General features: G+C 35.0%; 1 protein-coding gene across 1 annotated transcript in view; it reads right to left on the minus strand.

Moving 5' to 3' along the window:
* LOC140164383 (uncharacterized) overlaps positions 1-27,344 on the minus strand; it is a 169,469-nt gene that overhangs the window by 23,211 nt on the left and 118,914 nt on the right. The window contains exon 4 of the mRNA XM_072187658.1: positions 15,099-15,665. Coding sequence (XP_072043759.1) covers positions 15,099-15,622 — 524 coding nt within the window. The 5' untranslated portion in view covers positions 15,623-15,665. The remainder of the gene's footprint in view (positions 1-15,098; positions 15,666-27,344) is intronic.

A 27,344-nucleotide genomic window follows, 5' to 3' on the forward strand; every position in this document is an offset into this window, starting at 1 on the left:
TACTTTGCAATCATATTAAAATTGTTGATAAAAATTTGGTTTATTTAAGGAGTGGTCATTGGAAACACCCATATGCTAAATTACACACGTTTCATAATTATGGCTCGAAACTGCTCTAAAATGTCGTTTTTGTCCATAACTCAAAAACAGAATGTTGTATGAGCGTCATATTGCACACGACTTGAGAGGGGATTATATGCTTTGCAATCATAATAAAATTGTTGATAATGAATTGGGTTTAGTTAAGGAGTGGTCACTGAAAATACCCCATATGCTAAATTACACACGTTTCATAATTATGGCTCTAAACTGCTCTAAAATGTCGTTTTTGTCCATAACTCAAAAACAGAATGTTGTATGAGCTTCATATTGCACACGATTAGAGAGTAGATAATATCCTTTTGAATCCTAATAAAATTGTTGATAAAAATGTTGAGTTATTTAGGGAGTGGTCACTGACAACACCTCCTATGCTAAATGACACAAGTTTTGTAATTATGGCCCTCTTCTGTATGACACCGAGTCAATTGTCGTTTTTGTCTCATAACTCAAAAACACTACAAATGCATTTTTCGTACAATATCACAATGTTTTGCAGCATGTTTTCCAAAATGTTTTTTGAATGTTATTTAAACGTTTTGTACCCTTTATGATATAACCTAACATATAAAATTTATGTTTTCTCTAAAACTTGTGTTTGCTGCGTATAGGCACATCCGAGCGAATCAGAAAGATTATGATGTAACAATTTGAAACAACTCATTTCTGAATATTATTTATAACAAAATACGCTTTTGCGATGAAAAAAATAAAATAAAAAAACAACAATTTAATACACTTAAAGAAAAATATAGACCACCATTGGGACTCGAACCGCGCACATCAGTCAATAGCCAAAAGGTTAACAGTCGGAGGACTAATCCACTACGCCACGCTGCCATTGCACAAACGAAGTAACAAGTTTTGTTCTTTTATAGTAGTCAGGTATCGGGGTAAGTGTAAACTTGTATAGTAGAAATGGCAAAGTGTATCAGTTTACCATAATGACAAAATGGTCAAAATCGACATTTTTGTTTTTGAGGCCGCATCTCATGAAGCGTCACGTTCGTTTACATTTGCTATACCAATTGAGAATGTTTTAATGCAAAAGGAATGACACCTTAATCTCTTATATGAAATTTGTTAACACTTTACCATTTTGAATTGAAATAAATATATATGCGTATTTCTTTCAATTCAAAATGGTAAAGTGTTAACAAATTTCATATATGAAATCAATGTTTCATTCCTTTGCATTAAAACTTTCTCAATTGGTATAGCAAATGTAAACGAACGTGACGCTTCATGAGATGCGGCCTCAAAACATAAAATGTCGATTTTGGACCATTTTGTCATTATGGTAAAGTGATACACTTTGCCATTTCCACTATACAATTAAGTTTACACTTTCCCCGATACCTGACTACTATAAAAGAACAAAACTTGTTACTTCGATTGCGAAATGGCAGCGTGGCGTAGCGGATTAGTCCTCAGACTAATAACCTTTTGACTATTGACCGATGTGGTTCGAGTCCCATTGGTGGTCTTTTTTAAAAGTATATTCAATTGTTGTTTTCTTGTTTTCTTTTCTTGTTTTTTTTTCTCATCGCAAAAGCGTATTTTAATATAAATAATATTCAGAAATGAGTTGTTTATGCGTATTTATTTCAATTTAAATTGGTAATAAACTTAACTGTTAACAAATTTCATATATGAAACGAATGTTTCATTCCTTTTGCAATAAAACATTTTCAATTGGTATAGCAAATGTAAACGAACGTGACGCTTCGTGAGATGCGGCCTAAAAACATAAAATGTCGATTTTGGACCATTTTGTCATTATGGTAAACTGATACATTTTGCCGTTTCTACTATAGGGTGCTTGCATGGAAGATCATAAAGTTCAAACCATCCTAAAGACACGCTCCAGAGGACATACAAATGCACGGAGTACAATAACAATCACCTGTTTAACTGGTTTTGATCAAAGTAATTCTTTGTACTCCATGCATTAGCATATCTTATGGAGCGTGTCTGGAGGATGATTTGAACTCATGACCTTTCGTGCAAGCACTCTTCACACGTTTACAATTTCCCCGATATCTGACTACTATAAAAGTTATAAAAGAACAAAACTTGTTACTTCGATTGCCAAATGGCAGCGTGGCGTAGCGGATTAGTCCTCAGACTGATAACCTTTTGACTATTGACCGATGTGAATGGTTCGAGTCCCAGTGGTGGTCTTTAAAAAAAAAAGTATATTCAATTGTGTGTTTTTTTCTTTTCTTGTTTTTTCTCATTGCAAAAGCGTGTTTTAATATAAATAATATTCAGAAATGAGTTGTTTCAAATTGTTACATCATAATCGTTCTGATTCGCTCGGATATGCCTATACTCAGCATACACAAGTTTTCCAGAAGACATTTATATATGCCTATACTCAGCGAACACAAGTTTTAGAGAAAACATTTACATGTTGGGTTATATCATAAAGGGTACAAAATGTTTTAAGTTTTAATAACATTGAAAATATTTTGGAAACATGCTGCAAAACATGGTGATATTGTAAAAAAATGTATTTGTAGTGTTTTTGAGGGTTTTTACAGTAGAGGGCATAATTACGAAACTTGTGTAATTTAGCATAGGAGGTATTTTCAGTGACCACTCCTAAATAACCCAACATTTTTCATCAACAATTTTATTATGATTCAAAAGGATATTATCTACTCTCAAATCTGGTGCAATATGAAACTCATACAACATTCTGTTTTTGAGTTATGGACAAAAACGACATTTTAGAGCATTTTAGAGCCATGATTAAGAAACGTGAGTAATTTAGCATAGGGGTGTTTAAAATGACCACTTCTAAATACACCAAATTCTTTAGCAACAATTTTATTATGATTACAAAGCATATAATCCATCTCAAATCATGTGCAATTTGAAGCTCATGCGACATTCCGTTTTGAGTTATGAAACAAAAACAGAAATTTAGATGAAATATTTTGCATTCGGTAGAGACAATCAAGGAAAAAAAGTCTTGGAACGCTTGCGTGTAAATAACGGAAAACTGTCAATGTTGAGAAATGCCAATGTCTTCAGCGGTTCCCCAATGTGTTCCAACATTGCTTGTAAAATTTTTATGTATGATTACAAACGCACAATATAGGTCACCCCTCTTCCATGAACAATAAAAATTTGCATTTGAAGCGTTCAAGGACATTTTTTCGTTGATTGAGTTATGAATGCAAAAATATTCATCTAAATTTCGTTTTTGTCTCATAACTCAAAAACGGAATGTCGTATGAGCTTCAAATTTCACACGATTTGAGAGTGGATCATATATTTTGCAATCATATTAAAATTGTTGATAAAGAATTTGGTTTATTTAAGGAGTGGTCATTGAAAACACCCCATATGCTAAATTACACACGTTTCATAATTATGGCTCGAAACTGCTCTAAAATGTCGTTTTTGTCCATAACTCAAAAACAGAATGTTGTATGAGCGTCATATTGCACACGACTTGAGAGGGGATTATATGCTTTGCAATCATAATAAAATTGTTGATAATGAATTGGGTTTAGTTAAGGAGTGGTCACTGAAAATACCCCATATGCTAAATTACACACGTTTCATAATTATGGCTCTAAACTGCTCTAAAATGTCGTTTTTGTCCATAACTCAAAAACAGAATGTTGTATGAGCTTCATATTGCACACGATTAGAGAGTAGATAATATCCTTTTGAATCCTAATAAAATTGTTGATAAAAATGTTGAGTTATTTAGGGAGTGGTCACTGACAACACCTCCTATGCTAAATGACACAAGTTTTGTAATTATGGCCCTCTTCTGTATGACACCGAGTCAATTGTCGTTTTTGTCTCATAACTCAAAAACACTACAAATGCATTTTCGTACAATATCACAATGTTTTGCAGCATGTTTTCCAAAATGTTTTTTGAATGTTATTTAAACGTTTTGTACCCTTTATGATATAACCTAACATATAAAATTTATGTTTTCTCTAAAACTTGTGTTTGCTGCGTATAGGCACATCCGAGCGAATCAGAAAGATTATGATGTAACAATTTGAAACAACTCATTTCTGAATATTATTTATAACAAAATACGCTTTTGCGATTAAAAAAAAATAAAAAAAAAGAAACAACAATTTAATACACTTAAAGAAAAATATAGACCACCATTGGGATTCGAACCGCGCACATCAGTCAATAGCCAAAAGGTTAAAAGTCGGAAGACTAATCCACTACACCACGCTGCCATTGCACAAACGAAGTAACAAGTTTTGTTCTTTTATAGTAGTCAGGTATCGGGAAAGTGTAAACTTGTATAGTAGAAATGGCAAAGTGTATCAGTTTACCATAATGACAAAATGGTCCAAAATCGACATTTTATGTTTTTTGAGGCCGCATCTCATGAAGCGTCATATGCTATACAATTTGTTTTACGTTTATCTCTTATATGAAATAACACTTTACCAATTGAAATAAATATATATGCGTATTTCTTTCAATTCAAAATGGTAAAGTGTTAACAAATTTCATATATGAAATCAATGTTTCATTCCTTTGCATTAAAACTTTCTCAATTGGTATAGCAAATGTAAACGAACGTGACGCTTCATGAGATGCGGCCTCAAAAACATAAAATGTCGATTTTGGACCATTTTGTCATTATGGTAAAGTGATACACTTTGCCATTTCCACTATACAAGTTTACACTTTCCCCGATACCTGACTACTATAAAAGAACAAAACTTAATACTTCGATTGCGAAATGGCAGCGTGGCGTAGCGGATTAGTTCTCAGACTGATAACCTTTTGACTATTGACCGATGTGGTTCGAGTCCCATTGGTGGTCTTTTTTAAAAGTATATTCAATTGTTGTTTTCTTGTTTTCTTTTCTTGTTTTTTTTCTCATCGCAAAAGCGTATTTTAATATAAATAATATTCAGAAATGAGTTGTTTATGCGTATTTATTTCAATTTAAATTGGTAATAAACTTAACTGTTAACAAATTTCATATATGAAACGAATGTTTCATTCCTTTTGCAATAAAACATTTTCAATTGGTATAGCAAATGTAAACGAACGTGACGCTTCGTGAGATGCGGCCTAAAAACATAAAATGTCGATTTTGGACCATTTTGTCATTATGGTAAACTGATACATTTGCCGTTTCTACTATAGGGTGCTTGCATGGAAGATCATAAAGTTCAAACCATCCTAAAGACACGCTCCAGAGGACATACAAATGCACGGAGTACAATAACAATCACCTGTTTAACTGGTTTTGATCAAAGTAATTCTTTGTACTCCATGCATTAGCATATCTTATGGAGCGTGTCTGGAGGATGATTTGAACTCATGACCTTTCGTGCAAGCACTCTCTACAAGTTTACAATTTCCCCGATATCTGACTACTATAAAAGTTATAAAAGAACAAAACTTGTTACTTCGATTGCGAAATGGCAGCGTGGCGTAGCGGATTAGTCCTCAGACTGATAACCTTTTGACTATGACCGATGTGAATGGTTCGAGTCCCAGTGATGGTCTTTAAAAAAAAAAAGTATATTCAATTGTGTGTTTTTTCTTTTCTTGTTTTTTCTCATGGCTAAAGCGTGTTTTAATATAAATAATATTCAGAAATGAGTTGTTTCAAATTGTTACATCATAATCGTTCTGATTCGCTCGGATATGCCTATACTCAGCATACACAAGTTTTCCAGAAGACATTTATATATGCCTATACTCAGCGAACACAAGTTTTAGAGAAAACATTTACATGTTGGGTTATATCATAAAGGGTACAAAATGTTTTAAGTTTTAATAACATTGAAAATATTTTGGAAACATGCTGCAAAACATTGTGATATTGTAAAAAAATGTATTTGTAGTGTTTTTGAGGGTTTTTTTTACAGTAGAGGGCATAATTACGAAACTTGTGTAATTTACCATAGGAGGTATTTTCAGTGACCACTCCCTAAATAACCCAACATTTTTATCAACAATTTTATTATGATTCAAAAGGATATTATCTACTCTCAAATCTGGTGCAATATGAAACTCATACAACATTCTGTTTTTGAGTTATGGACAAAAACGACATTTTAGAGCATTTTAGAGCCATGATTAAGAAACGTGAGTAATTTAGCATAGGGGGTGTTTAAAATGACAACTCCCTTAATAAACCAAATTCTTTAGCAACAATTTTATTATGATTACAAAGCATATAATCCACTCTCAAATCGTGTGCAATTTGAAGCTCATGCGACATTCCGTTTTTGAGTTATGAAACAAAAACGAAATTTAGATGAAATATTTTGCATTCGGTAGAGACAATCAAAGAAAAAAAGTCTTGGAACGCTTGCGTGTAAATAACGGAAAACTGTCACCCCCTCTCCCCCGTACAATGTTGAGAAATGCCAATGTCTCCAGCGGTTCCCCAATGTGTTCCAACATTGCTTGATGGGGAGAGGGAAGGTAAATCATTGTTGTAGATGTCATGTTTCTTCCCAAACACAATATAGGTCATTTCCATGAACATAAGAAATTCTGCACGGAATTTCGACAGAGTGTGCCAAGCGTTCCAAGGACTTTTTTCGTTGATTGTCTCTACCGAATGCAAAATATTTCATCTAAATTTCGTTTTTGCCTCATAACTCAAAAACGGAATGTCGTATGAGCTTCAAATTTCACACGATTTGAGAGTGGATCATATACTTTGCAATCATATTAAAATTGTTGATAAAGAATTTGGTTTATTTAAGGAGTGGTCATTGGAAACACCCCATATGCTAAATTACACACGTTTCATAATTATGGCTCGAAACTGCTCTAAAATGTCGTTTTTGTCCATAACTCAAAAACAGAATGTTGTATGAGCGTCATATTGCACACGACTTGAGAGGGGATTATATGCTTTGCAATCATAATAAAATTGTTGATAATGAATTGGGTTTAGTTAAGGAGTGGTCACTGAAAATACCCCATATGCTAAATTACACACGTTTCATAATTATGGCTCTAAACTGCTCTAATATGTCGTTTTTGTCCATAACTCAAAAACAGAATGTTGTATGAGCTTCATATTGCACACGATTAGAGAGTAGATAATATCCTTTTGAATCCTAATAAAATTGTTGATAAAAATGTTGAGTTATTTAGGGAGTGGTCACTGACAACACCTCCTATGCTAAATGACACAAGTTTTGTAATTATGGCCCTCTTCTGTATGACACCGAGTCAATTGTCGTTTTGTCTCATAAAAAAAAAAACACTACAAATGCATTTTTCGTACAATATCACAATGTTTTGCAGCATGTTTTCCAAAATGTTTTTTTGAATGTTATTTAAACTTCAACGTTTTGTACCCTTTATGATATAACCTAACATATAAAATTTATGTTTTCTCTAAAACTTGTGTTTGCTGCGTATAGGCACATCCGAGCGAATCAGAAAGATTATGATGTAACAATTTGAAACAACTCATTTCTGAATATTATTTATAACAAAATACGCTTTTGCGATGAGAAAAAAAATAAAATAAAAAAGAAACAACAATTTAATACACTTAAAGAAAAAATATAGACCACCATTGGGACTCGAACCGCGCACATCAGTCAATAGCCAAAAGGTTAACAGTCGGAGGACTAATCCGCTACACCACGCTGCCATTGCACAAACGAAGTAACAAGTTTTGTTCTTTTATAGTGATCAGGTATCAGGGGAAAAGTGTAAAATATATGAAAGTGTATCTTGCTTATATAGTAGAAATGGCTATAAAAGTTTATCAGTTTACCATCTCTTATATTGACCATTTTGAATTGGTCCAAAATATGCGTATTTCTTTCAATTCAAAATGGTAAAGTGTTAACAAATTTCATATATGAAATCAATGTTTCATTCCTTTGCATTAAAACTTTCTCAATTGGTATAGCAAATGTAAACGAACGTGACGCTTCATGAGATGCGGCCTCAAAACATAAAATGTCGATTTTGGACCATTTTGTCATTATGGTAAAGTGATACACTTTGCCATTTCCACTATACAAGTTTACACTTTCCCCGATACCTGACTACTATAAAAGAACAAAACTTAATACTTCGATTGCGAAATGGCAGCGTGGCGTAGCGGATTAGTCCTCAGACTAATAACCTTTTGACTATTGACCGATGTGGTTCGAGTCCCATTGGTGGTCTTTTTTTAAAAGTATATTCAATTGTTGTTTTCTTGTTTTCTTTTTTTTTTTTTCTCATCGCAAAAGCGTATTTTAATATAAATAATATTCAGAAATGAGTTGTTTATGCGTATTTATTTCAATTTAAATTGGTAATAAACTTAACTGTTAACAAATTTCATATGTGAAACGAATGTTTCATTCCTTTTGCAATAAAACATTTTCAATTGGTATAGCAAATGTAAACGAACGTGACGCTTCGTGAGATGCGGCCTAAAAACATAAAATGTCGATTTTGGACCATTTTGTCATTATGGTAAACTGATACATTTTGCCGTTTCTACTATAGGGTGCTTGCATGGAAGATCATAAAGTTCAAACCATCCTAAAGACACGCTCCAGAGGACATACAAATGCACGGAGTACAATAACAATCACCTGTTTAACTGGTTTTGATCAAAGTAATTCTTTGTACTCCATGCATTAGCATATCTTATGGAGCGTGTCTGGAGGATGATTTGAACTCATGACCTTTCGTGCAAGCACTCTATACAAGTTTACAATTTCCCCGATATCTGACTACTATAAAAGTTATAAAAGAACAAAACTTGTTACTTCGATTGCGAAATGGCAGCGTGGCGTAGCGGATTAGTCCTCAGACTGATAACCTTTTGACTATGACCGATGTGAATGGTTCGAGTCCCAGTGGTGGTCTTTTAAAAAAAGTATATTCAATTGTGTTTTTTTTTTCTTTTCTTGTTTTTTCTCATGGCTAAAGCGTGTTTTAATATAAATAATATTCAGAAATGAGTTGTTTCAAATTGTTACATCATAATCGTTCTGATTCGCTCGGATATGCCTATACTCAGCATACACAAGTTTTCCAGAAGACATTTATATATGCCTATACTCAGCGAACACAAGTTTTAGAGAAAACATTTACATGTTGGGTTATATCATAAAGGGTACAAAATGTTTTAAGTTTTAATAACATTGAAAATATTTTGGAAACATGCTGCAAAACATTGTGATATTGTAAAAAAATGTATTTGTAGTGTTTTTGAGGGTTTTTTACAGTAGAGGGCATAATTACGAAACTTGTGTAATTTACCATAGGAGGTATTTTCAGTGACCACTCCCTAAATAACCCAACATTTTTATCAACAATTTTATTATGATTCAAAGGATATTATCTACTCTCAAATCTGGTGCAATATGAAACTCATACAACATTCTGTTTTTTGAGTTATGGACAAAAACGACATTTTAGAGCATTTTAGAGCCATGATTAAGAAACGTGAGTAATTTAGCATAGGGGGTGTTTAAAATGACCACTTCCTTAATAAACCAAATTCTTTAGCAACAATTTTATTATGATTACAAAGCATATAATCCACTCTCAAATCGTGTGCAATTTGAAGCTCATGCGACATTCCGTTTTTGAGTTATGAAACAAAAACGAAATTTAGATGAAATATTTTGCATTCGGTAGAGACAATCAAAGAAAAAAGTCTTGGAACGCTTGCGTGTAAATAACGGAAAACTGTCACCCCCTCCCCCCCGTACAATGTTGAGAAATGCCAATGTCTCCAGCGGTTCCCCAATGTGTTCCAACATTGCTTGATGGGGAGAGGGAAGGTAAATCATTGTTGTAGATGTCATGTTTCTTCCCAAACACAATATAGGTCATTTCCATGAACATAAGAAATTCTGCACGGAATTTCGACAGAGTGTGCCAAGCGTTCCAAGGACTTTTTTCGTTGATTGTCTCTACCGAATGCAAAATATTTCATCTAAATTTCGTTTTTGCCTCATAACTCAAAAAAAACGGAATGTCGTATGAGCTTCAAATTTCACACGATTTGAGAGTGGATCATATACTTTGCAATCATATTAAAATTGTTGATAAAGAATTTGGTTTATTTAAGGAGTGGTCATTTGAAACACCCCATATGCTAAATTACACACGTTTCATAATTATGGCTCGAAACTGCTCTAAAATGTCGTTTTTGTCCATAACTCAAAAACAGAATGTTGTATGAGCGTCATATTGCACACGACTTGAGAGGGGATTATATGCTTTGCAATCATAATAAAATTGTTGATAATGAATTGGGTTTAGTTAAGGAGTGGTCACTGAAAATACCCCATATGCTAAATTACACACGTTTCATAATTATGGCTCTAAACTGCTCTAAAATGTCGTTTTTGTCCATAACTCAAAAACAGAATGTTGTATGAGCTTCATATTGCACACGATTAGAGAGTAGATAATATCCTTTTGAATCCTAATAAAATTGTTGATAAAAATGTTGAGTTATTTAGGGAGTGGTCACTGACAACACCTCCTATGCTAAATGACACAAGTTTTGTAATTATGGCCCTCTTCTGTATGACACCGAGTCAATTGTCGTTTTTGTCTCATAACTCAAAAACACTACAAATGCATTTTTCGTACAATATCACAATGTTTTGCAGCATGTTTTCCAAAATGTTTTTTGAATGTTATTTAAACGTTTTGTACCCTTTATGATATAACCTAACATATAAAATTTATGTTTTCTCTAAAACTTGTGTTTGCTGCGTATAGGCACATCCGAGCGAATCAGAAAGATTATGATGTAACAATTTGAAACAACTCATTTCTGAATATTATTTATAACAAAATACGCTTTTGCGATGAAAAAAAAATAAAATAAAAAAGAAACAACAATTTAATACACTTAAAAAAAATATAGACCACCATTGGGACTCGAACGCGCACATCAGTCAATAGCCAAGGTTAACAGTCGGAGGACTAATCCGCTACACACGCTGAATGTTTTTGCACAAACGAAGTAACAAGTTTTGTTCTTTTATTTAGTCAGGTATCATTTTGAATTGAAATAAATATATATGCGTATTTCTTTCAATTCAAAATGGTAAAGTGTTAACAAATTTCATATATGAAATCAATGTTTCATTCCTTTGCATTAAAACTTTCTCAATTGGTATAGCAAATGTAAACGAACGTGACGCTTCATGAGATGGCCTCAAAACATAAAATGTCGATTTTGACCATTTTGTCATTATGGTAAAGTGATACACTTTGCCATTTCCATTATACAATAAATTTACACTTTCCCGATACCTGACTACTATAAAAGAACAAAACTTAATACTTCGATTGCGAAATGGCAGCGTGGCGTAGCGGATTAGTCCTCAGACTAATAACCTTTTGACTATTGACCGATGTGGTTCGAGTCCCATTGGTGGTCTTTTTTAAAAGTATATTCAATTGTTGTTTTCTTGTTTTCTTTTCTTGTTTTTTTTTTCTCATCGCAAAAGCGTATTTTAATATAAATAATATTCAGAAATGAGTTGTTTATGCGTATTTATTTCAATTTAAATTGGTAATAAACTTAACTGTTAACAAATTTCATATATGAAACGAATGTTTCATTCCTTTTGCAATAAAACATTTTCAATTGGTATAGCAAATGTAAACGAACGTGACGCTTCGTGAGATGCGGCCTAAAACATAAAATGTCGATTTTGGACCATTTTGTCATTATGGTAAACTGATACATTTTGCCGTTTCTACTATAGGGTGCTTGCATGGAAGATCATAAAGTTCAAACCATCCTAAAGACACGCTCCAGAGGACATACAAATGCACGGAGTACAATAACAATCACCTGTTTAACTGGTTTTGATCAAAGTAATTCTTTGTACTCCATGCATTAGCATATCTTATGGAGCGTGTCTGGAGGATGATTTGAACTCATGACCTTTCGTGCAAGCACTCTATACAAGTTTACAATTTCCCCGATATCTGACTACTATAAAAGTTATAAAAGAACAAAACTTGTTACTTCGATTGCGAAATGGCAGCGTGGCGTAGCGGATTAGTCCTCAGACTGATAACCTTTTGACTATGACCGATGTGAATGGTTCGAGTCCCAGTGGTGGTCTTTTAAAAAAAAAAGTATATTCAATTGTGTTTTTTTTTCTTTTCTTGTTTTTTCTCATGGCTAAAGCGTGTTTTAATATAAATAATATTCAGAAATGAGTTGTTTCAAATTGTTACATCATAATCGTTCTGATTCGCTCGGATATGCCTATACTCAGCATACACAAGTTTTCCAGAAGACATTTATATATGCCTATACTCAGCGAACACAAGTTTTAGAGAAAACATTTACATGTTGGGTTATATCATAAAGGGTACAAAATGTTTTAAGTTTTAATAACATTGAAAATATTTTGGAAACATGCTGCAAAACATTGTGATATTGTAAAAAATGTATTTGTAGTGTTTTTGAGGGTTTTTACAGTAGAGGCATAATTACGAAACTTGTGTAATTTACCATAGGAGGTATTTTCAGTGACCACTCCCTAAATAACCCAACATTTTTATCAACAATTTTATTATGATTCAAAAGGATATTATCTACTCTCAAATCTGGTGCAATATGAAACTCATACAACATTCTGTTTTTGAGTTATGGACAAAAACGACATTTTAGAGCATTTTAGAGCCATGATTAAGAAACGTGAGTAATTTAGCATAGGGGGTGTTTAAAATGACCACTTCCTTAATAAACCAAATTCTTTAGCAACAATTTTATTATGATTACAAAGCATATAATCCACTCTCAAATCGTGTGCAATTTGAAGCTCATGCGACATTCCGTTTTTGAGTTATGAAACAAAAACGAAATTTAGATGAAATATTTTGCATTCGGTAGAGACAATCAAAGAAAAAAGTCTTGGAACGCTTGCGTGTAAATAACGGAAAACTGTCACCCCTCTCCCCGTACAATGTTGAGAAATGCCAATGTCTCCAGCGGTTCCCCAATGTGTTCCAACATTGCTTGATGGGGAGAGGGAAGGTAAATCATTGTTGTAGATGTCATGTTTCTTCCCAAACACAATATAGGTCATTTCCATGAACATAAGAAATTCTGCACGGAATTTCGACAGAGTGTGCCAAGCGTTCCAAGGACTTTTTTCGTTGATTGTAAGTACAATACGCGGATTTAGGGCTTCTCTACCGGAAGTCAATTTGTGCCGAAATTCCTTCCCACAATGCAGTATGCGTTTTGCATTAACAAAGAATATTGATTAAACTCCGAACTGTATCTATTGTCATGCAAAACGCTTATTGCATTGTGGGACGGAATTTCGGCACAGATTGACTTCCGGTAGAGAAACCCTAAATGCGCGTATTGACGGTATTAGTTTACGAATAATACTAATTCAAATATGGGAACTTAATCTGCATAATTCGTTTAACATAAAGTCTGCCTAATATTTAATGACAGGGCAGAGGTTACTCCATAAGTTCTGGCTTAACACAACCAAAATACCATAAGATTTTGGCATTTGTGCTTAAATATTGATATTTTCTCCCATTAAGTATGGGTTTTCCTGGGAGAGGGGAAAGAACAGAAACTTTAATTTTGCCTATTATTTGTCATAACTCAATAACTGCAATAGGCCTACATATGGAAATATAAATATGACCAGTAGTTTCATTGGCTCATTTTATATAAGTTCATTGTATTATCCAGCAGAAATTGTATTATTTAAGCAAAATTACCAAAACTGAACAAATATGGTCTGAAGTTTAAACAGTTTGAAGAATAACTGTACATTAGACAAGTAAAGCATAATCAGTAGTTTTTTGATTAACCCCTAAATACCTCCCAGAAAAACTTGTCTGGTCGCATATAACACTCTTATTATATTATTATTATCAGATTATTATCCCGGTGTATGGTATATTATGGTATGGTATATACAGTCAGCACAAGGAATAAGGTAGCAGTTTCTGATTCATTAATAGAGAAGGTAGAAAAATCAGGATGACCATAATGTGCGAAAGGTAGGTTTTTAATTCAATACCGTATATCAGTGGCGGTAAATGATACAGACATCAGCAAGTTTTGAATCGCGAACGCGATGAAAGGTACAGATTCAAAAGTTTTACGTAATACGCCTCCGTCAACGTTTCCCGCAGTAGCAGACCCAACTAATTTCAACAGAATGTGCAACTATCGGGCATACAACTATCCTTATTCAAATAGTGCACATGCATTGTCTCGTGCCGGCAATGAACGTAAAAATTTTGAGAGCAGTGAAAATGTTTGAATCTGTCCCTTCCATCGCTTTGCGTTTTGTAATTTGGTGATTTCTCTATTATTTGCCGTCATTGACATCTCAGAACACATCTTTGCGCATATTATGATCACCATAATTTTTTAAATCTCTCCACACCTTTTGCTGTAAGGTATGATTCAGAAACTACTATCTTCAGGGATGCAAGTGGCCTGAAGTGATTTTGCAGGAAAAGCCTGAAAAAGCGTGTAAATTAGTGCTATAAAGCCACAAAACGGGCTGGAAATCAATAAAAGCGCGTAAATTTGGGGTAACAAAAAGCAGGAATTCCTGCAAAAGCAGGAAAACTTGCATCCCTGCAGCGGCGTAGCCAGCTTTTTTGGTCAGGGGGGCAAAATAAAAATTTTGGGGCACAGACGAATAACATTAACTTGAATGCGTAACCTTAACTGTTACTAAATTGGGTTATAATTTTTTAAAAAAACCTTACGTAACCTTACAAATATTTCTTTGTAACCTTACTTATCAAATTACATGTTTTTATATTCTATGGTGTTAAATACATCTTCAAAACGTTTTATATTCGGCATAAACTTAGTAGCAACAGATGGCGCTATCACTGCACTAAAATGATTGATATGACCATTTTAAAGACCAGTTGTAGAATGGTTCATATAATCATTTTATTGAGGTGACTAGGTTGCTTTGTCAGGTAAATCCCTTTTTGTTTATTCGGATCTGAACTTGTCTTACCCTGTTTGTAATTCTGAAGTACAAAACGTTAGTTCAATTGTATGTGCTTCCATAGGTTCTATGCCTCTTGAACCAGAACGTGGATGATTGAATGAACCTTGAGCATTATGTGAATGTCTTCTTCGGGTTGATCCAGCTCTGGAGGGTGAAATTGGTATAGGCTTTGATCGCATGCGCACAAACACGAAGGCAGATCCGGCTCCCATAACGACGCCACCAACAATCACGGCTAATCCACAACCAAACACAGGCGCTTGTCCTAATATGGCACCAGTGGAAAGTAAAATAACTCCAACAAGTACAGTAGGAGGGCTTAGTATAAGAAGGCATACAACAATACATCCTACGCATCCGACATCTTCCATAAGAGAAGTTTCTGTGCCAATATCTCGCTCATCAGGGTCTATATAATCACTTTGTCTTCGATCAAGAAATCCTTCTGCGGCCGATCTGTCTAAATCGCTGAGTTCCCTCATTTTGGCAACTTTGAAAATAGAGGGCGGTATAAGAAGGCGAAGTGACATCTAGATACAAATAATTCCGTTTCATAAGCATCAAGTCTTCACACTGCGAATAAAATTATAAAACAATATGTGCATTAGTTCCTGTTATGCAGATGTTTCAAAAAGATCACGCAAAGTACACATTTTATAGTCATTATACAAACCATGAGTAACTAGAATTTCGTGGTTATTCAGACCTCCTTTCTAGTTTTCATTATGAACATCTTCATTATGATTAATATCCAAATGATACTCTTTTTCGAAGGTGATTTTTTCTCTCCACAATGTACAGCAGGAAATGGAGAGGAGGCATAGGTAAGTATGAATCCCGGGTGCAGGGGTGCAGCCAGGAAGAGCTTTTGAAAATTTACAGGGATAAAATGGGAACGGCAATGAGTAAAGTGTCATTAAAATGGATACAAAATGTAAAAAATTGGGAACAAAAATTTGGCTTTGCGTCCAATCCCCCACTAAAACACTGGCTAAGCATTTCAAACTTATTCATTGCATCTCTGCATGCGCACTGAAAGATACAACCCGGCGCACACAAAAATACTGCTTGAGCGCGCTATAGTTTTACTATGACAAATAAAACATAACGCTCTTCTTTTTCCTTATAATCAATACTTTTATCATTGAAACTTGGATTATGGATGTCCACTCTTTCTGACTATGAAATAAGCTAATTCTTAACAATTCTTAACCCTCGTCTTTAGATGAAATTTATAATGCTATGTTATTGCTTTATTTCCACAATATAAATGGTTTCCACTTTAAGGTAAAACCACAAGACTTTTTGGAGCCAAACAAAGAAAGTTGTTGCATTAAGTGGTAAATTTTTATATATCAATTACATAGGAATGTTTGAAATTTTTATGAACATGAAAGGGAAACCACGTCATCTGATTCATATCACCTCGCTTCCATTACATTTTATAAGGCAAGATTGTGCGCCAAATCAGTAATCACCTTCTTAAAAAGCTCCTGATGATCTGGTAATTCCGACCTTGGGCGGAAAGGCTGTATAGTGAGCTACTATGTGCCGACTGTGATAGCCCGTGAATGGCTCTATTTTCTCTAAACCACTGAACTGGAAAAATGTGCAATATGTCCTGTATAGCATAAGTTTCTTAGGCGGTAACTACCCCAATTTTTTTACGTCATTCTCGCCATCTTTCCCTCACATTTTGTCTGTCATTCTCTTTTTATTATCATTGTCTCTCATTCAGTATCTCGTGAAAGACGCTTTAGTATCAAATTATCAGCTAAACTATTTATACAGCAGCCCTATTGATACGTATTCACTGGGATACCCTGAGTATTTCACTTCCTTTATTAATTATGTATAGCTCTTTTGTCCTCTCAGGCGACGATCAAAGTCTTTATTCATATTCAATGAGGCCATGCATGCTGGCTTTGAGAGAAGTAGGAGTAAGGGCTTCCGTAGAAAGCAATGTTAACTAGATGTATTATAAGACCTGCTGTATCTTTCAAGCAACATACATGGTGACTTTCTACATTTTTTTCTTACTTTAGGTAAGGAATATTTTCTGATACACCAACTCACTCTTTTGTGACTCGATCTAATTCACTCAGACCAATGACGGTTGCAATAAAGGAGCAATAAACAATAGAAAACAATAATTCAACCAATCTTAACTTTACAACCAAGTAGGTGGGAGACATGGAGTACAAATTGAGCTAATTTGAGGGTTGCAACGGGTTTGGACCCATTGACACCGACCACATGTCACAGAGGAAAATGACCAACGCCAGAAAAACGGCAAAATTGGTTCATACATTTTACAAATTTGCTGAAAGTGGACAAGCAATCTCTGGCAATAATCGGCAACTTTGTCGTCATCGTAATCAATCTGAAACAACCTTCATAATGTTGTCATTACGTCAAATTACATGGGCAACTTTGATTATTAAATGTTGTGCTTGCCAGTTTAAGGAGGAAGCCCTGTTCTTCTGGGGTGAAACAAACCTGCCTGGTTATCAAATTAATCAGTGACAAGGTTATTTCTGAATTTGACGTGCTAATTGATGTTTTAATGTTATTTCATCAATTGGCACCCGTGAAATTCAGAGATAACCTTGTCACTGATTAATTTGATAACCAGACAGGTTTGGTTCACCCCAGAAGAACTGCTCTGGTGGGGCTTCCTCTCTAAGGCAACTTTAGACATGTCCCCCTCGTGACCAGGCGTCATGTTGGCGAATTGAACATGTTCCTTTCCTTTCCTTTCTAGTACTTCCTATTGCAGCTCATTTGAGCTATACTGGAAGTCCTCTGGAACTTAGAGGAGGTGAATACAGATATCAGAACCGGGGATGGTCCCCCTTCTCTTTTCGAATAGCTCTGACACTTAACGTGCACAGGATTTGACTCTTCCTGTACACGGGACCACCAACTTTACGTGACTTTCCGAACCACGAGACACCGTTCATACACTACATATATCTGCATGTGCTACGTAGTGTATGGGGGCGAGATGAATTCTACAATTATATTCTATACTGCTTCGAAGCAGAGCTGCTTCACACTTTCAGAGAAAATATCTCTGATACACTAACCTCACAGTAACTGAACATAATTGCAGGATTCCCGACCTTATAGGAACATTTTGGGATAGGTTAATGAATTCTCACCAAAGGCAAGCCCAAGGCTCGAACCCACGCAGATCGTATTATCCCGGCCGACGGCTCAGCGCCTTAGACCGCTCGGCCATCTCGCCCCTGATGGCAAAATACATTTCCATACATTGTACTTCTTGCGCTTGATTAATTCACTCAGACCAATGACGGATATTTTTAATTTGCAATGTAAGAAAAATAACGAGCAGGAAACAATAGAAAACATAACAAAACGGGCACCTCAATAAATCTTAAAGCACCACGTCCTTGGTTCTATAGCACTATCGGTGTCCGGTTAGGTACCGATGAATCTTTTTGACATACCCTCGTGATGTAATAAATTGTATTAAACATAATAAATAACATTTGCATAGTGTTATTGTATTTCATTTTAATAAAAAACGAAAGCACTATGAAAGTGTTCAGGGTACGATTGAAAGAGTCATCAGTACCAATCGGGGCACCGATAATGCTATAGGACCAAATAAGATGTTGTGCCTAACTTAAAGTAGGTGAGCTTGTTTCTGTAGACAAGGGGCAGTCTTCAGTGAACGGCTCATTACAGAGCCATCAGTAGGCAAGGGGCGGTCTAAATTTCACATTCTTAGGTACTTTGTCCTGAAGAAGTGAGAGCTATTCATGACGACGAAAGCTTCAAAGTTCTAAACTTGTCCGACGGCGAACCCGCTAAAAATCCACTAATTGTCAAGTAGGTGAGAGACACGGAATAAAAGTTGAAGGTTTCATCGGGTTATCCGTCGGACAAATATAAACTTGTCCGACGGATAACCCAATGAAACCATTAACATGAAAAACGTGTATCTTTAATACCCATTGCAAAAGCCTATCAATTAAACACCGAGTGTTCAGTAGGACATTATTCACCTTGTAAATAAACCCATTACACAACTTGTGTTATATCACTCATTCTAGACAGTTCATTGGTTGATTACCATTTATCATTTTTACTATCACCCTCTCCGTGTGATAGTCTTTATTATATCACTCATACATAAATGCTAGACAGTTCATTGGTTGATTACCATTTATCATTTTTACCATCACCCTCTCCGTGTGATAGTCTTTACTATCATAGTGCTCTGCCGTAGTGCGCCTGCGCCAAGCCGTGCGCTGACTCTTGGACTCGCCGATTTAATATATGGGTGGACCCCAAAATGTGAAGTATATCACGGCAAAACATGGTGTTATGTTGATGAAAAAATGTATTTCCTACCTTAAATAGCATTTTAGTAATAGAATTTATGCATAAGTGATATAAAACAAATATTAACTGTCTTAAATTCGTGTAATGGTCGAAATATAATCACTCGGTGAAAGATGTATTGTTCCATTCCACTCGCCGTTCCGGCTCGTGGAATGGAGCAATCCATCTTTCACCGAGTGATTATATTTCGACCGTACTCATAGCCAGTTAATATTAATACCATCATAGTGCTCTGCCGTAGTGCGCCTGCGCCAAGCCGTGCGCTGACTCTTGGATTCGCCGATTTAGTTATGGGGTGGACCCCAAAATGTGAAGTATATCACGGCAAAACATGATGTTATGTTGATGAAAAAATGTATTTCCTACCTTAAATAGTATTTTAGTAATAGAATTTATGCATGAGTGATATAAAACAAATATTAACTGTCTTAAATTCGTGTAATGGTCGAAATATAATCACTCGATGAAAGATGTATTGTTCCATCTTTCACCTCGAGTTAATATTTGTATACTATTATATTGCTACCACCACACCTTGACTAGGGATGATGTTTCACAGTTGTACTGTAATCATTCCACTGACGTCGGGGTTACCCAGTAAATATTCGGTTAGAAATAATTCTTGAATTCTCTTTGTTCAGGTCATATTTAGTGGACCTAAATAACAAAGTAAATATTATCACATCATAACATTCTAATATATTCTTGTGTTATTACGAAATTTTACACCATCTTTCACCCTGCGTGAAATTGCTAGAGCGCCCACAATTTCCCCTCCCCAAGGCTTACTACATGTACTATACAGCTCTTCCAACAGTGTTATTCAAGTACGCCCTTTCTCACAATCTGACGCGTTGGCAGCGTATTATATTTATGAAAACAAATGAAAACAAACACTTGATCACCGCGCCAGAAGAAATCAAACTCACTATCATTGAAGGCGTTTATTAGTGTCAACGTCTTAAGGGTATACGCGGGGGTATACGAGGTATTGTTGGTCGAAGCAGCCACACATTTTTTTTCATTATCTGAATCAATATATTATTGAAAAATAACACTTTGGTGTTTTGCAAAAGATCATTCTACAAATCATATACTTTGAAAACTTGCTTAATTTATTGTTGTTAACGAGTTATGTATACGTTAACGTTTTACAAAAGTGTTGTTGTTTCAGTCCTCTTTACAACATAACTCAAGAACCACAGGACCTACAAAAGTATATCTGTGATATTTGAATTCTTCTATACGCTCGCTATGAATTGAGCGATGTAATTTTTGTTAAAGCACACTACCATTCGCAAGATGCTGTGAACTACTTTTTTTTCTGCTGCTTCGACCAACAATACATTGTATACCCTTAAGGTTAAGCTGGCTCAATTTTATTAAGCGGGGTGTATGGTAAATGGAATAGCGCCGTCTAACATTCCAGTTAAAAGAATATAAAAAGGTTTTCTAACCCGGGATCTGAGATTTGGTAGGTAACGATGCTAGCTATTATGATACATTTAGTATAAATATGATGAAAACAAGATTTGGGGCTAATAACTTGTTGTAATAAAATATGAGGCTAGACCTTTTCGTTTACTTTCACTCTTTTTATAAATTAATAACAAAGATTAAACCCATCGGGAGTGCTAAAGAATCCTATTCAAACTATTTTCATCCTTTGATAAGCAAAAGTCCTCCAAACAGATCCAAAGCAAGCCAATTACTAAAGAGGTACTCACTAGAAATATTTCGATTCCTACCAGGAATCTTGTTCATTCTGGTTTGGTAAGTGGTAGTATTTCTAGATGTTACCGGCAATCTTTGTGACTGATCTTGATGGCGTCACATAAATTGCTTGCCGATGATCTGATCGTAGATCCGATCAAGTTTGTACGCCCCCTCGCCCTTGCATAATAGTGTTACCGCTACTCCTTATCCAGATGGCCTCTTTCATCCATCGGGTAATTTGTTTGCCTCTTGGTCAATGATGTAAACATCTCAAAAAGTAAAATGATTACCCTCACTTTAAATAATGACCATTATTCAAAAGCGGGCTGCTTTATTACAAATCTGTAAAATGCGTTGGAAGCAAAATTTATTTATGCGCATTTTGACACCTTATTTGATACGACAGCTCAGAAAACAATAAAACAATTCTCGCTATTCGCAATAAGGGCGCCGCCAGCGGTTTGCGATGTAATCGTGATGTATCATGGGAAAAGGTCGACATCCAAGTCCGCGCAATACGAATATTACCATGCGTGTAATACCGTTATATTGACCTAAAAAATATTGTCTCGTGTTCCTATGTAATAGCATGGTAATATTCGTATTGCGCGGACTTGGATGTCGACCTTTTCCCATGATACATCACGATTTTCCCATGATGCATCACGATTACATCGCAAACCGCTGGCGGCGCCCTTATTGCGATTAGCGAGAATTGCTACAAATGAGGTGTCAAAATGCGCAGAAATAAATGCTGCTTCCTGCGCATTTTACAGATTTGTGATACAATAGCCCGTTGTTGACTTATGGTTATTATTTAAGGGGTAATTACTTTTTCGAGATGTTTATATTAGTTCAATTCCTTATAAGAATCTAAATATTTCTAGTGAGTACTTAATTTATTCGTTTTGGATCTGTTTTTAGAACTTTCATTAACGATCCTGATGAATCTGTTACAAACTTTCATCCTTTAATTCCCGGTCTTTCATCTTTTCGTGATTGTTATCAACTGACCCATTCTTAAAAAGTTGCTTTGCCAACAGCCAGTACATTATCCAGCAATCAGAAAGGTACAAAAAGGTAAAATCTCAAATTCTCAAGTAAGCTAAATGTAAAAAACCCGGGTAAAAACTACAAACAATATGACTAATATTGCAATGATATTCATAGCTAAAAGTCAGCTTGCCCGGTACAGGTCATTCTGGGACACCCTGAACTAGTAAGTTAACCCTATGAGAACTACCTACCTATTGGTCTAAAAGAAGTTTTCAGTATCAGTTGGACCAATCAGCAACATTGTTAGAACAATTTCACCAAGAAAAAAAAAAAATTGGGGATCATTTATTAGTTTTTCAAACAAAACATCATGCACAACCAAACTTTAGGCTTAAACAGCTAAATGTGATATCATGCTAATGTATACAGATGCTTTTGAGTCATTCTCAACTTTAGTTTCCCCTTTTTACAAAATTATTCACTTTTATATCATTTAATGACAAAATTGGTGGCGCTATTTAATAACTGGAAATTACTCATTCAAGCTTTTAATGCAAATAATTCCTTTTATTGTGTGATAAAATATGTTTATAAAATTTCCTTGTTGCTTGTTTCACCTATTCAAGCTGTTTTAATGGAGGTATTAATCACCTACCCCTTGCAAATAAAGAAATATGATTTAGGATAATAATGAAGCCAATTCTATATACAGCCTGTCTCAAAAAAAATTGTGCAAGTGAAAAGCGCCCTCTGTGGCAATTAGAAAATACCGTTGTGACATAATGCTTACATCAACGTCACGGGTGTAGTCTTAGCTCTCAAATGCCGTTTGTTCTGTTCAATTTGCTTGTTCTAATCTCGAGATATGTTTAGTCAAAGACGAAAGGGTAAAATCACAATTGTGCCACTTTTACTAGGGAAGAGGGCTTTACATGTAACAGTGATAGCATCAAGTTGATCAAAAGTTCCTTCGTGAAATCAAAAGAATGCATCAATTACACAATATAAAAATTTTTGACTGTTTTTACTGTTTTGTCATGATGCAGGAATGATGATTCTCTTTTTCCACTTAAAAGAGATTTAAAGATAAATAAATATTTCACATTCTGCTGTAAAAATGGATTTCACATTCTGCTGTTCTGCATGTGCATGTCAATGATTTTATCATGGTAAATACTGTTCTCTTAGTCTTACATGTTAAAAGGCAAACAAATATTGCGCACTTATACATGTTATAGGTTAATGAACGCGTATTACTTGTTGGGAGAGACATTAGACAAAAACAATGCACGCGTGCTGATGTTGATGCGTCTAATGCATGCGACCCGAAAGGGGGAGTGCATTAGACGCATCAACATCATCTATCATTGATTTCCCTAGTAAAAGTGGCACAATTGTGATTTTACCCTTTCATTGTTAAATAAACATATCTCGAAATTGGAACAAGTTAATTGAACAGAACAAACGGCATTTGAGAGCTAAGACTGCGCCCGTGACGTTGATGTAAGCTTTATGTCACAACGGTATTTTCTAATTGCCAAAGAGAGCGCTTTTCACTTGCACAATTTTTTTTGAGACAGGCTGTACATCAAACAACCGTGAATAGCGTATGCATATAATCACCTCACAATATGTGTGAAGGTAAGCATGCTATGTTTGTTCTGCGTTGGTGTAGAGTAGTGTTCTTACTCACAAATCATTCTAATCGATGTATTTTAGTTGAATGACCCAAATGCTATACATATAAAATATGTAAACTGGCCTCAAAAAGAAACTTATAATTTTTCACAAGGTCATATCTTAAAATCTTGTCCATAAATATGAACAAAAATTACACACAGGATTACTTCTCTAAACACATGTCAGTAAATAAGCAGTTGTCCAACTGACACAACAGTAAATTCGACTGACACGGAACAGCTTCCGGGACCACATTCACATGCGAATAATTGGAACCCAGTAAAGGAAATCTGTGAGAATGCGTACTAGATCCTTACACAGTTCAAAAGAGTAAGTGGAATAGTGTGGAACGGGGCTGCTTCTGCTTTTCACACACTTTCTTCAAGAAACAGGTCTTGTTCCACACTATTCCATTTATTCACAGATATCTTGTGTTGGGTGACAATTATTGGGCTGTGAATGTGGTCCAGGAAGCTGTTCCATGTCAGTGCATTTTGCTGTTGTGTCATCTGGAAAACTGTTTGGTTATTGACCCGTGTTTAGAGTAGAGTATTGAAGTAATCCTGTGTGCAATTTTTTGGACAGGATTTTAAGATATGACCTTGAGAAAAATTATAAGTTTCTTTTTGAGGCCAGTTTATATAATCGTATGCAAGAAGAATTAATTCCTTACATAGCATAGTCCATAACAGTGACAACAACAACGCAACCAACAACCAACACAATAACCACACCTGTCCAGCAATCGCAGCATCACACCAACAACGCTCTTCAAGCGCTGAAACTACTAATACTTTCAGTATTCTGAGGATACTCTACAAAGCTATTTAAGTAGGCAAAATGCAATGATTGCTTTGAATATTGCAACGTATCCCTTGACCTATGCATCCTTTGATTTTTTTAAAGATTTGTTTCTTTTGTTTACATGCCACAGATATATCACATATCGCTTCTCAAGGGCTTTGTGATTCAAATACATGTGTTATAGAGAGTGTGCTTACTCTCAATAAACTAGTATAATGCGTTTTCCAGGAGGTCACACGCTATATAAAGCCTGCTAATCCATCCAGGGTGATGGCTCGAAATGAAGGATCTATACCTGCAAAATTCACTCTTATCAGGAGCGTAGAAACGAAACAGACACTTAACAAACGTCAAGTCTCTATCCTTCCCAAGTGAGTTAGCGCGTTTTTAACCTAATTCAATCACATTACGATTCTCCTCTACAATCTAGCACAATTGCTGATTTGAATAACACATTTTCACTACGAGTAATAAGCTGCCTTTCCAATCAACACTTACCACCAAGAAAGACATCGGGAATGTACTGATGGTCTTGTATTTTATATAATCAATAATAATGAGTCTTATTGTTGAAGTAATTTTTGCATATTTGATTTAATGATAATAAAATACACACAATCAATTGACATTTTCAGATATCCTACATGAACAAAGTTCATCTTACTTGATGAACTGTCGTTTACAGATACCACAAACAAGTTGGTGTAAACACTTTTGTTTGACACATGGGCAGACATGTGTTTCACTTTTAAGATAATAAAATAAGGGATTTTGTTGACACCTGTTAAAGAAAACATTTGGAGATCTTTACTGGTTTACCCTAAATGCACATGGAGTGGTTTGTTGTAACAAATATCCAGCCCACCCCCGAAATCAATTTCACACCCAAATATGTGGTAAATCAATATAATTTTTTTTAGCTCATTGGTTGAAAATATGAGTATCAACGCGAGTAAAGGTTATGGATTTCGACGAATGCAACTTCGCGATAAATATGTCCGATATTGTCTAAAAACACGACGATAAAGAGTGTTTTAATGATTTTTCATTACGATGAACTTCCAAGATTAAAAATAACAAATATTGATTTAATGATTGCTGATCAATACACCGTTTCCTGACTGAATTTATTCCAAAAGTTAGACCAATTCAGTCTAGTAATTACGAAAAGCAAAGATTTGCTATGCTTATGCATACAGTGCTTGAAACAGACTCTTTTCTATACATGTATAAAGCAATGACCGAGGGCTGAATAATGTAAGATTGCACTTAACAGCTAAATAGCAAAGAGAAGACTAGAGAAATAATGTTAGCTATAGTCGGTGGATGAAATATGCACGCTGGCTTTAAAGGCCCATTCAGTAATTTTCTCATCCGGACGATCGTAAAAATATCAAAATTCAGATTTTGGTACCTTTGTCATTGTTCTAAATGTGCTAACATAGCCTGCTTATACTGACAGTATATAAATTAGCTACATGTATTTGAATGGGGCTTCCACTTTGTCAATACTGCTGTTTTCTTTGTTTTTTGCCAAATTTTTCATTTCGAAAATACCAAATGACAATTTGAATGACTTATCCTTCACTTTTAAGCAATTTACAAAAAAAAATTTGAGTGGGCCTTTAAGTTTGAATAATTGAAAGGTACACAGTTCGAACAACTTGTTGACGTTTTAATTCACACGTTCGTTAGACTAATGCAGATTTATAAATAACTGGTAAATAGAATACATTTAAACTTGCAATGAATTTTTAAGAAGCGTCTAATATTAGCTATAGTGGTGATGTTTTAAGAGTCCTTATAAACTCCTACGATACAAGCACTTTAGATTTTGTTTTAACACTCCATTCATTTCCTGTTTTCAAATGTTTTCAATTGATTGATTTGTCGGTAATCATAGAGTAATGATTTTGTTCACAACCCGGGTTCGTCACAATATAATTATAAAGATCTACATAGTTGAATCATTTTCTTACGATCCGTGACCATTCATAGCATACCTTTGTTTCTCTGTGGATTTGACTAGATGGACATATTCTAAGAAAAAATAGCTCCTATGTCCCTCCCAAAATGGCGGGAAAATCTATTTATAGCTCATTTTCCAAAATGGCCGCCGGTGACATTTTGAAAAACATGAATATCTATATACCATGTTCTGGATAGGCTATAATGAAAAATAATATGTCGTTTGCCGCTATTTTTGGCATGCCCAACCTTTTAAGATAAAATTAAAAGTGTTGAGAGGTTATCTTGACCCCTAAATCCAAGATGGCCGCCAGTTCCATATGGAAAAACATGAAAATCGATATATCATGAAATGGATAGGCTATAATAACAAACAATGTGTCGTTTTCAACTATATTTGGCATGCAAAACCGTTTAAGATCATATTCAAAGAGTTTGGGGTCACATTGACCCCTAAATCCAAGATAGCCGCCAGCGCCATATTGACAAAAACATGAAAATCTATATAGGCCTACCATGAAGTGGATAGGCTATACTGACAAACAATGTGTCATTTTCCACTCTTTGTGGCATGCCAAATCTTTTTTTGTCATATTCAAAGTGTTTGAGGGTCATCTTGAACCCTAAGTCCAAGATGGCCGCCAGTGCCATACTGAAAAACATGAAAATCGATATATCATGAAGTGGATTGACTATATAACCAACAATATGTCG

Source organism: Amphiura filiformis, chromosome 11 (assembly GCF_039555335.1).
Source record: "Amphiura filiformis chromosome 11, Afil_fr2py, whole genome shotgun sequence".
Classification (NCBI taxonomy): Eukaryota; Metazoa; Echinodermata; class Ophiuroidea; order Amphilepidida; family Amphiuridae; genus Amphiura; species Amphiura filiformis.